Source organism: Rhinolophus hipposideros, assembly GCF_964194185.1.
Source record: "Rhinolophus hipposideros genome assembly, chromosome: 6".
NCBI classification, from domain to species: domain Eukaryota; kingdom Metazoa; phylum Chordata; class Mammalia; order Chiroptera; family Rhinolophidae; genus Rhinolophus; species Rhinolophus hipposideros.
The window spans coordinates 81,942,412-81,958,809 of NC_138052.1; the positions used below are offsets into that span (position 1 = coordinate 81,942,412).

At 36.0% G+C, this 16,398-nt stretch overlaps 1 protein-coding gene across 2 annotated transcripts in view; it reads right to left on the reverse strand.

Moving 5' to 3' along the window:
* The window catches only part of ABCA12 (ATP binding cassette subfamily A member 12), a gene marked incomplete at both ends in the record, with an annotated part of 162,092 nt that overhangs the window by 98,041 nt on the left and 47,653 nt on the right, over nt 1–16,398 (reverse strand). For both annotated transcript variants that reach the window (XM_081051201.1, XM_081051200.1), the window contains 2 exons: nt 1,040–1,131; nt 9,851–10,004. In XM_081051201.1, coding sequence (XP_080907327.1) covers nt 1,040–1,131; nt 9,851–10,004 — 246 coding nt within the window. The remainder of the gene's footprint in view (nt 1–1,039; nt 1,132–9,850; nt 10,005–16,398) is intronic.

A 16,398-nucleotide genomic window follows, 5' to 3' on the forward strand; every position in this document is an offset into this window, starting at 1 on the left:
TGCTCTTTGCTTTAACCTACTCAGCCAAAGACCCATAGATCATTCGCCACAAAACATTAACTCCTCAGAACCACTCACCACTTTATTCCTACCACATTAACCCAGGACATTTTTCATTGTTGTCCATCAACTTGTATTGGAATTATTTAATGTCATAAAATCTTAAATATTCCGTGGCATTTTTAAATGTACTTCTTTTTTTCCGGAATACAGTCCTATTTTCCAACATACAGGAATCTTTGTTTTGTTCACTAATATACCCCCAGGACTTAGGACAGGGCCTACACGATAGCAGGCACCCAATAAAAACTGTCAAATGAATGTATAACAGTCCTGCTATTCAAGAGTTTGTTCTCAGTGGGTGGCTTCGATGAGTGCTTCTCAGGATGGTCTACATCAGAATCACTTGGCATAAGGCTCAGGAAGCCCAGCCAGAGAGTTTTCTGTCCTAAAGTTTGAGGGCCATTGGCCTCCCTGTGAATGGTGGAAGTACAGTCACACTGAATGACTGTGACACTGAGCGTTGGGTGGGAGTGGTGAGAATCTAGCTGAGAGAGTGCCGGTGTGGCAGTGGTTGCAGTACCAGGTCTGCTGGATGACAACAGATGGGGCACTAAACCTTGCTGCGGCTCATATTCCTCATCTGTAAGATGAAACGTTTGGATAAATCTCTGCAATTCCAGCCAATAATTTTTATTCCTGGGCTTTCTAACCATCCCAGCATCATCTAATCACAGAAAAATAAAGAGTCCCTAGACAATCCTGGGAAAGTATGCAATTCTCAGCATCTTATGATTACCAGCTAAGCTTTTGCTCCCAGAGAGTATTTCAGGAAGAACTTAATTTCCAATTATTCTTGAGAACTTTGTGTAATTGCACTGCCACACTTAGGCAGCCATAAACATTTAGATCTCTTAGGGATATTGTAGGCATTCCGCCTTCGTTTGAAAAGTTAAAAGTATAAACCCTTTTAAAGATTGGACCTTTACCGGCTGTTCCAAAAGGCCCGTTCTAAATGCGGCAGAAGAGAATAGCATACCTGGTAATGTGTGCCTTCTTTCTGGACCTTCGGTTCTCTGGAGTGATAAATTGCTGTGCTTCTGCAGGTTGGATGACTTTCTCAGAATTGCACTGGAGAAGAAAAAGCAAGAACTCTATAACTTCACCCACATTAACTTCAGTTAGCTACAGCAGTGTATTATGTGCCGAATTCCATGGCTCTCCGAGGACTTTTAAATTTTTAATCTACTTTTTAGGATTTTAATGAAAGAACTCACCTAACCATAGACCAATGGATACATAAGGTCTCCTACAAGATTCATTTTATTCAGAGAAAATTACCTAGATGAGGTTTAGTTATTTTTACTTTATTCTTGTAGAAAGGAAATTATTTTTAAAAGATATTAAAGTAAATATTGAAAAGTAAATACAGAAAAGTTAATATTGAAAGTAAATATTGAAATTATAAAAAAGACATTGGAAGTAAATGTTGAAAAGTAAATATTTTTTTTTCTTTTAAAAAGATGATAGATCCCAAATAGATAAGAATCCAAGGGTGCTTGGGGAATGGAAGCAAAGGTCTGCTTATTTGTCAACCTTTAAAGAAAAACAAATTTTCTATATTAAATTATAGATGGCATTTTGAAGATTGTCAAAGATGAATACTTGTAAGACAGATTCAAGGAAGAGGGAAAAGAACACACATTTATTGAATGTCTAGTCTGTTCCAGGCACTGTGGTTGATGTCATTACAGGTGGCACCAAGTGTTAAAGAAATGATGATATAAGCTGATTTTTAATTGTACTGAATGTATCAACACAATAATAATAGCATTGTGGTGACAGGACTCCCTGTACAATGTGATCACACTAGTTTTGGAAAAAACCATTATTGGCCATCCTCACAATTTAGTAACCCTCTTTTTAAAAATTCACTTCCTGTTTAGTTGATTATTATTAAAATGGAGATAATCTTATTTTCTTGAAAGCGTGATATATCACAAATATTGCCTAAAATAAATGTATGTGTATTTCAAGAGTGAAATCAGTCCAGATGCCTGAATTGAATATTTTTCAGAATGCCTAAGAGTTGGTGACTTTTGTGTAGCTGTTTATAAAAAAGTTTACTTAAGGTACATAAGGATGGATACAAAAAGGTAATAATAATGGAAAAATAAGAAGCTCGGCTTACTACCGTGGTTCAACTTGACTTCCTTTTTAGAAATGAGATCTAAATCCTGGTTCCAGGGTACTTTGTGATTTGTAATTGGAAAAAAAAAATCTGTGTTTTCTTCTTTCACTGTGTTCTTTTAAAACATATGATAAGAAGAGGTAATATTTGTTTTCATTCCCTAGTGTTTTTTCAATACTTTCTATAAAATGTACTGGTTGCTTCCAAAGTTTTGCATTCTTAATGCATATCTGAATTATTCATGACCATGACTGTATTTCCCTAAACCTTTTTACATTCCTTACACTGACTATTTGGATGGGAAAGCACTCAGATAAAAATAAGAACTGACCTGAACTTTTCCCCTTCTCTCACACAGAAGTTTTAGAAAATTTGAGAAAGTCAGATTCACTTTACTTTTTCTCAACATTTTTTAAAAGTTCAGTTTGAAACACTACAAGGAAGACTGTTGAATATCAACACATTTTGAAAATACAAGGAAAAACTGCCTTCATAAAAAATTTAAGGGTTAGGGACAGCAACAAAAATCAAAGGGAAAATGACAAAGATCAAAATGAATAAAGAAAGAGCAAGAGAAAACAGAGACTGCATAATAAATGGGAGTGGAAGACAGAGAAAAAGGAGAGGAGATAGAAAACAAAGAAAGTGTGTGCTCGGAAACAAAATCTGCATCTATCCTACAGAGGACACCTTGCCCATCTTCCCACACTCTAGTAAGAGTCCTGAAACTACTCCTATTCTTTAAACACCAAAGAAAAACAAGCTCAACTCTTCCCAGCAAGCCACTGGATCTGCAGTTCTGAATTTGCTGAATAGTAAAATGGCTGCTTCCAGACAAGGAAGACTGTTTTCTAACAGAACCTGTCCATGATCAGGAAGTGCACGTGGTTACATGGTGTCTCACGAATGAACTCCGTGTAACAGGAATGGGGACGTGGTGCATCTCCTTTTACATGGCCTTGAGTGGTCTTTTCTTTGGGATGAAAGCTCAGGATATCATGTGCTTTGATGTTCGTCTGTCTACAAATTTTCCCATTTTATTTTGTATGTACAACATGTAGTACAATGGCATGTGTCCACTGCCACTGCACAACAAAACTAATAATGGTTTTAAACTCTTAAAATGGAAAACACAATATAAATGTAAAACAGAGATTGAAATACAGCTACTTCATCCACGCAATGGCAATTAATTCTATTAACTCCCATTAAATTACTAAAGGAGGGCAGGGAAATAGCCAATCTTACTGAGTTAATAATGGTAAACTCTGAACTTTGGAACTAGCATGACCATGCTTCTAGACAGAGCACTATAAGCTTCCTAGAATGACTGGTGAGAAAATGGAACCCTTTCTGTTATTTGACACAATTTAAGCACTTTGTACATATTTTATACCAATTTAAGTATATTATATTTGTTTGTGTACCTATTCCTACCACTTCTCCATTTTAAGCTGTAACATTTTTGGAAGTAGGCAACATGCCTCATTCTCTTTTTTTTTTTTTAATTCCAAACACCTAACACAGTACTGAACCATAAGATCGGATGGTTAATAAAATAAAAAGACTGTATATTGCTGGGTGTGATAGAAAGAGATTTGGAGTTAGGAGATACCTTTGGACTCTCAGCTCTGCCTCTTCCTTAAAGATCTCAGTCATTGCTTCCCTCATCTGCAGATTAAGAATAGTACACTTACCTTGCAAGGTTGTTGTAAATGCTATATGAGATGTGCTTATATAGTATAAGCACATTAGTAAGTGCCCTGTCATCATAGGCACTTACTGATATTGACTGTCAAAGTACCCACAAAAGAAGATGGTGAAAAGACAGAGCCTTTACCATGAATATGGAGCCAAAACCCCATACTCATGCACCTATGCTCCACATATAACCCCTGTAGAACACTAGAACTTTCACTGTCTCTGGACACCAGATGGATGCACTTCTACTATTCAGGTGTCTACTCAAAAGAACCTGCAAGCATTGGCTAGTGAGGTGGGACGAGGCCAAGGACCTCACCCAGGGTTTTGTAACCCTTTCTTCAGTTTATTATTTAATTTCTTTACCAGTTTACTTATAAAATGAATTTTCCATTCATAGTAATGATTAATTTTCCCCTTCTTAGACATAAAAATACTTGAGAAAAGTCTACCATGCACTGTGTTGGCAGATAGTAGGAGGTTTAGTACATAACCATAACAACCATTTAATACTAGATAATAAAGACTATCACTTAGAAGAACTAATAGCTAAGGAAGCATATGTTTTACATAGCCTAGTCTGCCCGCTTTTGCTGCATACCTGGTTCGGCAAAGGTCTTTGAACACCCAGGTATGGTACCACAGACACAAATGTATAATCTTACACTGTACTCACCATATTCATTCATTAACTTACCAACAGTTATTAAATTCCCACTCTATATAATATAATGAGAAAGTCCAATGAGAAATCCAAGAATTATAATTCATTAATGGCATTAGCTAAGTAAAAATATGCAAAAGAGATGATTGAACAAATGATAGGGTCCACTAAATCAGAGTTATCATTTGTGTTTCTTATAGAGCAAGATCCTATAGAATTATAACTTTAATTCAAACCTCTTGCTACCTTAAATTTTTTTCTTCACCCTTGTACTAGACCTGCAGTTCTCGACTGGGGACAATTTTGCCCCCTCCTTCCCAGAGGACATTTGGTAATGTCTGGAGATTTATTTGACTGTCACAACTAGAGGGAGCAGTGTTACTGGCATCTGGAGGGTAAAAGCCAGGGCTGTTGCTAAACATCCTACAATGCACAGTACAACAAAGAATTATCTGGCCCCAAGTAACAATAAGGCTGAGGTTGAAACACCCTGTACTAGGCTACGACAGATATGAATTTATTCCATGATGACTCATTCCCATTCCCACTCCCTAGGACCAACTCAGGAGATTACAAATCCTATTCAGGAACTCTGAATAGTTCTAATGAAGACTCAGAGAATCTGCCTCAGACTGGATACCTCTAGGCAGTATGTTAGGGCATTATGCAAAACTTAGATGCCTCCTGAATCCCACATGTAAGCTCACATGAGTCCAGAAAATTCAACCTTCTGGATGAAGCAAGAAAGTCTGAATCAAATCTCCAAGTAGCCCATGGTACCATTTAACTACCTTTTACCGGACGCAGTCACAGGTACAGTAACATGGAGATCACTAAGGGCCTCTCCTCTAAGATGCTCAAGAAGCAAATTCTGCCTCAGCAGCACTTGTAGGGCTCTATTTTGGAACAGAATTTGCAAGGAAACATCTTGGATTCAAAAATGTTAAATTTCAGATACTGGGAGGGAAACTTAGGCCCAGAGAGGATTTTACTTCTTCTCAGACATGTCTACCAAGAGTTACATTTGGGAAATGTCACATTTCTATAAATTCTGTATCATCTTATGCAGTTCTACTGGGTGTCTTTGTATTTCCTGTGAGTAGAAAGACTACCTGTGTAGGTGGTATCCATGTGTGCTATGGTACATTCTGTCTAAAAAGGAATTCCTACCAGAAAAGACACATATGGCAAATTCTGGAAAGAAAATTCTGATATTCTTTTCTTTTCTTTTCTTTTTTTTTTTTTGTCTTTAAGGGTTAGTTAAATGTTTTATACATTTTCCTCTTTTTCTCCAGAATTATAATTATATGAGTATGTAGTGACACCTGGAAGAAAGATGGGGGATGTGCACCAGGCCTTGTTCGATCCCAGGTCCAGGTGATATTCATTATTGACTTGTAACTACAAATAAGAACACTGTAATGGCTTCACGGCCCTCTCAGGGGTTTGATGCAGTTGTCTTTTCTGGCTACCCCCAAACACAAGTCATTCATAAGAAAAGTTCTTAATTTTTTTTCATCCTTTTCTTGTTTTTCATTCTGATTTTATTCCTTCAGGGCCATCCACATTTCAGATGTAACTGCCTGCCCGTGTTCAAAATATACCTATTTTCTAGGTGGCTCACTTACCAATCAACAATCTATATCAGTTAAGAAGTTAAGATTTAGAAATACCTTAATATGTTACTTTGTCCTAGGGTATTTTCTATTCTAAGGAGAGAATTCAAATATATATATGGTAGTTGAAACATCCTGCCACTTTGTTTTTTGATAAATGAAATTTTAATTTGTATTTTTACACAAATACTCATTAAAATGATTACTAAGTGTTTATAAATTACTCCGGAATTAATCCAATATTAGGCCTGATGTTGGATACATCCTACCTCATCTTTGTAGTCAAAGGAGGACCCATGCTTTTCTACTTCCTCATACCTTACATTCCCAATAATATCTTTAGGTCAGTTTCTGAAGACATAGTTTTCAATACTAAACAAAAGCCTTGGCACTTTAAAGTTATCCCTAAATAAAACCTGATTAGCTATGTTTCAAATTCTACAGGAACCATGTAACAGGAGCAGAGGTATAAATTTGGAAACCACTGGTCATGGATGAATGTCAACGTGACAGAGATAGGGAGCAAATCATAGAGTATTTCCCTTACAGGATCTATAGGAATGCTGAATCACTTCTCCACATAATGATCCTGAGCTCTGGAGAATGATCTTTGCCAGTCGCCAGCTGTGTGAGCAATAGCACGGCCAGGTCCCCCACTGTTCTGATGTATTCTTAGAGGCAGTGCTGAGTGGAAAGATCACAAGGGTACGTCCTATGATGTTGGATCATCCGTTGTGCAAATGAGCAAGAAAACCATAAAGGTAATCATTTCTTTTTTTCAGAAAGCTAGTTAGAGTTGAGGCTGAGTATAGCATTGGATTTTTTTTTAAAGCACTCCATTCTGATGCTAATGCCTAGAGAAGTATGAATTTAATAACAGAAGGCTAGTGCCAATGCAAAAACACATCAAAACAATTGGCAACTGGCCAGCAAGAAGTTACTGCCGTGTGATCATATCTTTCAGAGAGTATTCTATTGCAATAAACATGGTGGGCCTTTTTTGATGAGATCAAAGATGGCATTTTCCCCCCTTCACTTACAAAAGAGAAAAGGAAGATTGTTTTGTTTCTTAATGAAGCTATTTTGGTGAATTTTTCTTCACCAAAGGGAAGCAATTTAGTGGAACAGCTTACCCACTAACCATGCCCAGTTTCATTGCATGGCTATATAAAGCATAAAAGTTAATAGCATGGTGGGAAATATCATTAATGCAATTTTATTATTGTACATAATTTTCTAAATTAAGCTCCAATTACTTAGTAGTTTAGAGAAAATACTGAATATACAGCAATACACAGCTTGAGAGAGACAAACTATCTGGAGGTCAGAATAAAATTTTAAAAAGCAGACATGGTCAGCAGTCTAAAGAACAATCAACAGAGGATAAAATAAACCTGGACTTTAATCCTAGTTCCAAAACCAATTCAATGGCTCATCTAAGGCAACTCTCATGAGTTTGGTTCTCTATTATATAACAGAGAAATACTCCTTTGGGGGGAGATATAATTATATATTTCTTAGATATTATTAACTATTTCCCTCATAGTTACTGTGTTCTTCACTTAAAAGAAAAAGCTACAAAGACAAGAGTCCCAGGTGTAGCTGTAATATAATTTAAAAATAATGGATATTCTTTTTTCCCCATATCTTCTCTAACACTTGGTTCATGAAATGTCCATCTCAAGTACAACCTCTTCATGCAGAGTAACCTGATTACCCCAGCTGAAGGTTCTCCTTCTGCTTTAAATATGGAGGGTATCTAGCTTCAGCAACCTTCTGCCACTCTTCATTATACTCTCTACTATTATCATATTGATTTAACATTTTCCCTCCCCTGCTAGAACATGGGCATAGATCATGCCCAACTTACCAGTCACACAGGGACACACAGGCCATTCGTGGACTGGTTGAACAACCAAAGCACCATGCTTCCACCTCACCTTGACCCTAACTACACAAGGGGCCATAGGCTCTAGTTAGCTTTTGGTCTCCTTGCAGAGAAACCCAACTAGTGCTAGTGGAGGAAATGCTTGTACATGCCTCAAACATGTTAGTCTCAAAGACAATATGTCATGTCATTTCTCTGCTTAAAACTTTCCAATTTATTTTTATACTAAAAACAAAATGTAAATGCTTTCCCTTTCCCTACATCTTAGATTCTGCATGCTCTAACTCCTGTGCTCTTTTTCAACATACCTCTTACAAGTTTCACCATCCCTCACTATGTTCTAGCCATATTAGCTGATTTTCCGTTCCTCTAAATGGTCATGTTTGTCCCCACTTCAGGATCATTGGTTATTTCTCTGTCTGGAACATTCTGTTACAGAAGTTCACATGTTGGTGCTAGTTTCTCTCTGTCCTTATTGGTCTTTCCCCAAATGTCATCTTCCCTCACCTTCTCTCATCACCCTATTAAATTCCTACCTTTCAACTTCTGTCTTTTGAACTGACTTATTTTCTTGCCATCACACTTATTATGTAAGTGTGTTTACATATAACTATGCTGCTTATTAGTTTGCCTGCCCTGTTGTTGTTGTTTTTTTAATTGCTTTTCCACTAGAGTGCAAGCAACAAATAGGTAGTGAATTTGCTCCATCTCTGTGTCCCAGTGCCTAGAATTGTGCCTGGCATATAGAAATTTCTCAGTCATTATTTCTTGAATAAAGTAGTAAGTGGATGAATGAACATCAGAAGGTTTTAATCATCAGCCTAATTGAAATAACAAAACCAATGTGAGTTAGCAACCCAACAATTATGTGTGTTTCAAGTCATTTCCCATGACAATTCTTCACATGGTTTTATTTATGCTAAACAGCCTGTAGTTTCTCTCTCTATTTTGATAACCAAAATTACAATGTTGATATTAAAGGAGAAATGGTGCTACATGCCAAGGAATTTAAATTAAAATTTTAGAAACAAATTCTGTATAGAATAGTATAATCTTTTCTTGAGACACTTAAAAAAGCATCTGTGCCAGAATTATATCATGGTCAATTCAGACTACAATATTGTTTTCAGTTCCATCGATAGGTGGGCTCCTGTGGGGGTTGGGAGTCTCTCTAGGTATAGAATTCCAGGATGGAAAATTGAGATTGTAGCTAGTCAGTTCGTAAATGGTCTAGATTCTCTATTTTCATTGATCTGCTTCTCTCACCATAAAATAGGACACACATTAAACTCATTTAAAGGTTGTTGTTTAATTAAGTATACTTTCAATTTTATTACTTTGATCTCTAGACACATAATGTCCTTATTTGCATTTTCTGGTTTCTATTATATCTGGAAGTACCACATAGAGTAACATAGAGATGTCATTCTTCCAGAAGATAATGCCCCAACATCTCCCTACATCTTATATTTGTGATCAAGTTGTAGGAAATGTGTCCCTGACAATTTGAGGTGGGATAGAGAAACTAAGGGAAGTAATGGAGGACTGCCTTGACCACCCAGTTTGAAAAGCAAAGTTGGGGTTATTCATCTAAAGTAGATTATGCTTAATCCCACATAAACATGGTAATTCCAGCTTGTATGAACCTTGTTCATTCATATTTAGATCATCACATTTGTAGATACATAAAATAGAGGTATATTTATTTTAGGATGTCTTCCTGGATATCTCATATGGAAGTAAGATCTGACCTCTCAAAACCACTAAACACACCTGGGAAGGGCTCGTACCTGTCTTTAAATGTTGCATCATCGATCCCTTTCCTACGAAGCAGATCTCGGGGGCCATAGGGTGTGTCTTTGCATTTAGAGTCTGTGTCACAGAGTAGGGTTTGCAGGAATGGGAAGAAGCCAGTACTGGGAAGGTTTCGAGGTGCGAGGTAACCTGAAATTGTAAAAAACAAACAGACAATAATGATATCATTGTGACATTTGCCTGGGAAGACAAACAGATGCAGTAACTCTGTTTTGTGAAATTACCTTCTGGATTATGACTGTCTGGGTCCCATATGTACCAAAAGAGTTTAAAATTCCCTAAATCCCTCTTCCAGGGATTTATTCTAAGGAAATAGTTGCAAAAATGTTTTCTAGAGTGCTTTCAAAATAAATCACAATACACCCATGTGATAAAACACAATGCAGCCAATAAAAACATTGTCAAATAATATAGAAAATGTTTATAATATATTGTTAATTAAAAAGAGCAGATCAGAAATGATATGACTGGAATATTCCTAATTTAAAAAAAATATTAATATATGCATACTTAAAAATCTGGAAGGATTTTTTTTCCCCTGGGTGGTATAATCCACATGAATTTGGTTTACTTTTATTTGACTATATATTAACTATTTTTCCCACAATGTACTTATCTTCTTTTATAATCAAAGTCATTATAAATACAGCCAATCTTCCAGATGCCAGGAGATATTTTTGGACTCTCCAAAATTAAACATAATGGCTAAATTAATTATCCTATATACACAATATTTTTCCTATTTAAAAACCAATAATAATAGTGTGAGTGAATATGCAAACTTTCCCCAATATTATTGTCACAGAAAACAAGAACTATAACAGTAAAGGGTTTTGTAAACTTTACTTTAACATTTGCTTTATAAAATGTGATGACGGCATACACGAGTCAAGACAACAGGCAATCTATGAAATACAAATGTTTCCACGGTTAGTTTTGACATTGAAACACTAGGTTCTCCCCTTTGGGAGAACACAAGGACAATCAACTTTCAAAAAAAGCAGATTTAGAGACTATAAGTGTAATTCCAAACTAAAGACCAAAAAGCAAAACCTTAACTTCCTCATGAGTCTGTTAAAATGAGTATTAGTTTTCATTGTAAAAAGATTTGTTTTCGTTATTTAAAAAGAGAGAGGAAAAAAAAAAGTAGAAACAAAAACAAACAATAAAAACCCCAGTAAGAGCAATATGGCTAAGAGTGCATTAATATATTAGCAGAGAGAATAGTAAATAGAATTTTGATCTAAGTAACTTAAATACAGATCTTAAATACATAAAAAAAGAAGATTGGAAATAACAGGGAAAAGGCAATAGGAAAACTGGCCAGAAGAAAAGTAAAGAGAAAGAAAAGAGAGAGAGAGAGTGATTGGAAAATGCTATGTTGTTAACTTTGAAGATGGAAAAAGGAGACAAAAGCCAAGGAAAGTGGGTGACCTCTAGAAGCTAGAAAAAACAAGGAAACAGATTTTCCTGTAGTCTCCAGAAGAGTGTAGCTCTGCCAACACCATAATTTTTAACTGCTGAGACTAAATTTCGGCTTCTGATCTCCACAATTGTAAAACAATAAGTTGATGTTGTTCTTAAGACAGTAAGTTTGCGGTGACTTGTTACAGCACTCATAGGGAAAACTAATACATAAATTAACCCAGTATGAATAAAAGTTTGAAAATTTATTAGAAATTAGAAAGACCACCACTCTATTATTCACTACCTCTACCTAAACAGCTTCTCTTTCTGACACCAGAAACACCAGTGTCTCTCCTAATATTAAACCGAAGTGAAAATTGCAGTGAGCCTGTAATGTTTTCATTGTAGTGCAACTCCTTGAATAAGCGAGAGAGTAGCAGTCAAATTGCCCATTAGCCGTTTCACATCATCTCCTTGTAACAACATTCTGCCACGGTGAACTGCATACATCGCATGACCTTTACAATCCTGCAGTGAAATTTTATCCTTAATGGTGATCCACCCTGTTACACAGATCAAAACTGTAGTCACTTACTGGGGTGTGGGTCTGCAAATGGGCTTATTCTTATTCCAAATACATGCAGTGGGTCCTCTGAATGGAAGGCAAATAGAAGGGCAATAGAAATGACGACCCCTCTGCTCCATGCTATTTAATCAAGGTAATGGTGGGAGTGAGCCAGGTAGTGCTGAAAACAACCGAAGCTCAAGGGGAGCCATAGTGTAATAGGAAGAGAGGTAAAAAAGGGAAGCGATGTCAAGGAAAGAAGACCTGAGAAGAGGTGGCACATTACTTCCAATTTTACTTATTCTGCATTGAACACAATTTGCAAATTATTAGAGAGGAATTTGAAAGAATTTAAACCTACAATATTCTTTGATGTAATTAACTATAGGTACGCGTATGCCTACTCCACAGGAAAATTCCTCACAGTATTTCCTTAAAAACATGTTCCCATGGTGTACAAAGTCCAGACAGTACACGCTTTGCATGGTTATTTTTTGATAACTAATATTTAACCAGTTACTATGGGTTTAATGTAAATGAGGAATTGGTTTAGGTGTGCACAGTTTTCAGTTAGCACAGTGCCAATGCAGAGCAAGGGCTGCCTACTATTATTTATTTTACCATTTTACCATTTTTCCATTTTACCATTTTACCATTTTATTTATTTATTTATTTATTTATTTATTTATTTATTTATTTATTTTACCATTTTACTATTTTACCATTTTACCATCATCCTTTAACCAAGAACCATATACTGATTACGATGAGGAAGATTGCTGCAGCAATTACATTAGCACTGATTTATTAAACATTTGCTGTATTCCACATGCTATTCTAGACATGTAAAATATACATTTATGTCAGGCATCCTTCTTTGATATCCATAATATACTTCCTCATGCACATCAACCTTTCACAAAGTCTATAACTCTTCTAGAGCTAACAAGTCAGAATTAACTAAAATTAAACTTTATTGTAGCTTTCTTGTAAACCATATTGATTTTTTAATCTTCTGCCCATCTCGGTTACGTGTGCAGAGTAAGGGTGGAATGAAACCTTAGAGCAAGGGTGGAATGAAACCATCATATGTTTTAAAAAGCTACTAATTCTCAGTTGAACTCATTCTATTCTGAAGGTGTCTCTGGCTCATTCCATTTCCAAAGTTATGTTTCTCTTTACATTCCCAAATGCTAGGATAAAAGAAAAAGAGAAACATATTTCTATCGCACAGAACTTCCATGCATCAAGCGTGGATCATGCAAAGTTAAGGCTAATAATCGGTTGCCCATATTTACAGCCAGAGCACAGACTGAAGGATACAAATAGAAAAAGTTCATAACTGTGCAAGCTATGGCATAGTTGCATAGGGGAGAAAAGCAAAACAGAGCTCAAGGTCTTGAGATAGAGTGCTTAGGCAGAATAAAGTTCTTAGTATCATGATTCCCAAAGGTTTCACACCCAGGACAAAATTCATGCCCTTCTCTAGGAGAAAAGCTATTAAAGAACTTGCAATTTCATGGAGAAATTAGAGTCAGAAGACTCCAGCATAGGGAGAGAGGAGGGTTAGGTAGGTAACAAAATTCAAGCCACTTACGGTTTCTTAGGGGCTCCCGGCAAAGACAATGAATGAGTTTGTATGAGGAGCCATCCATGGGTGGGGAGAGGTTATTCTCATAAAATGGATACTGTCAACATTATTGACCCAGTCCAATAATGACACTGACAGAGTTCAATGTTATTTCAGGGAGTTGAATCAAACCAGACTATCAAACACTTTTAGGAAAAAAACAATGAGTTAAGCTTCTAACTAAATCGAATTTATTTTTCGTTGAGAATGAAACCAATCTTATAAAAAGAACCAACTCTAGGAATTTTTAAAAAAATAGATAATTTGTAAACAGTTGCGATATAAAGCAATACGTCTATGTTTACCTAATAAAGGATCCAGTTTGATTTTCCTTTCCCTTTCTGCACAAAAGCGCTTATTCAGAACAACTTCAGTGTGGCATAATGTAAAGATTGGAACACTGGTTCTCAAAGTGTGGTCCCTGAACCAACAGTATGATTATCACCTGGGAACTTATCAGACATGGAAATTTGACATCCCACCCCAGATTTACCTAATCAGAAACTCTGGGGGTGGGGTGCAACAATTTTTATTTTAACAAATCTTCCAGGTAATTCTGCTGTACTCTAAAGTTTGAGAACAACTGAATTAGACAGCAATCTTTTTCATAAGAGTCAGAAAGTATTTTAAACTACAGTCTACTGTCCTCATCACAAGTCCTTACGTCTGGAATTACAGCATGAAAGCAGCCATAGACAATGTATACATCAATGATCCTGGTTATGGTTCAATAAAACTTTATTTACAAAAAGGGGTAGGCTGGATTTGGCCGACAGGCTGTAGTTTGTTGACTCTTGGAAGGATAACGTTTCTTACACTTGTCCCTTTCCTGTCTTGTCCATTTCTTGTTTTCACTTCTTTTCTTCTTCCCTCATCTCATCTAATCTACTTACTATGCTTTTCCCTCTATTTCTCTCTTTTTTTCTTTCCTTTCTGTTCCCGCCTCCTGTATTTACTGAGTTTCCAATTCATCTTTTCTCTCTTCCTCCTGCTACTCTTTCTCTCGCCTACCCCTCTGTCTCTTTACTCGTTGACACAGCCAAGAATGCACATTCTTCCAACATCTTCCCTTACTCCTTTTCCTTTTTCACCACCGCAGAAGGATTCTTACCCACTTCCATAATAAATTCAGGAGTATGTTGCTCATTGGCAAAATCTAATACGGAAGTGCTATTTCCTATTTCTTGCATTATTAAAGAAATGTCACAGTCTTTTCTGTGTAAGTAATGAAGCTACTTCCATGTGACATCATTAAGCTCAGGAAGCATTCATTGTGTAGGCTGCCTTGGTGACATTTGTAAATATCATAGTAACTGCAGAATTGGAGAACTTCCACTGTGTTTCTTTGTGTTTTTCTCAAAGCAAGTCAGAAACCCACCTAGGTGGTATTTTTGCAGTTCCAGGTTAAAAGAATTTGGTCTTTATTCGAGTGAAGACCTGAATTGTAAATCTTGGAAGAAAAAAAATCTGACTTTTTAAAATATGAAGTTATTTATTTGAAGCATTATAGTTTTCTTAACTTTTTGGATACACGGTCATGTGGGCAGAATAAGTATCACGGCTTCTGATCAGGCAAATGATAAGTCTCCTTGTGAAATACCATGATAAGAATGTGTCACCATGACAAGCATACAAAATAAAACAAGCATGTCCAGAATCATCACCTACAAATAATCAAATAGGCTAATATGAATAAAGAAAATATGGGAAAGGAAATGAATCTCTGAAGTATATTTGTAATATTTTATTAAAATAAAGTCTTTTTACCCTTTTGTAGTTTTTTAGCATATTTTGTTCTCAATTACATTTTTAAAGATGTAATGGAAATTATAAATGACATAACACTAATCTTTCAAATTATTTCATAACATTGTATCAGGAAGCCACAGGAATGTCATTGTTCTCCTTCACAAATACTTTCCATTTGTAGGACCGGGCTGTTTCCTGAGGGGAGGTGTCCTTCTCCCCACCCATCTGCAGGTTACATCAAACTTGCTTACTAGCTCTTCTGACTCCAGTCCCTCAGAATACGGGCTACTATTTTTTACCTTTGTAAGCCAGAGAGACCTTAGGCTAGGGTTAAATACTGATATGACTTAGAATCTGCAGATGGACACTAACTCTTAAATAAAATTGCACTTTTGAGAGACTAGATAAAGAATAAGCTATTTGAAAGAAAGGAAAGTCCTCACATGGTTCTTAGCACAATGCTTGACACATTCAATAAATTATTAATTATATTAATGAATGAATCAATGAATGGATGAACCCCCCGAGGGTCACAGGAAGACTGCACGATTTAGGACTTTAACATAATATGCATCTTTATCTTTATTATTTGTAGGGCAAAATTTCAAAATTGAACCCAACATTATAGTAAGGTCAAAAGATAACAATAGATATAGTAAGTTCAATAGTAGTAAGTACATTGGATAATGCTGCATTATATTCATATGCCTTATAAAAATAGATAATATTGATTAATAAAACTAATAGCATTTATTGTTATAGGTTTTTATCTTGGTGTCCTCAAAAAATCTAGCTATTATACATTGTCATTCATAATATCAACCACTGAATTTATTATCCACAAAGTGAATCCATCCATCATCTATTCAATAAATATTTACTGAACAAATACTGTGTGTCTGGCACTGAGTAAGGTACTACGTAAGGTTCATTCTTTTATTTAAATTTTGTTTTCCATTTAAATATTAAAAAATACAACTCTGGATTATGTGTGTGTGTGTGTGTGTGTGTGTGTGTGTGTGTGTGTGAGAGAGAGAGAGAGAGAGAGAGAGAGAGAGAGAGAGGGAAAAAACGCATGCCTGGTTTCAAAGCTCATCACACTTTCATTAAACAAAATGAAAGGTAGAAGTCATTTGGTAGTAGTCATTTGTTTCCCTGAATTGTCAGAAATA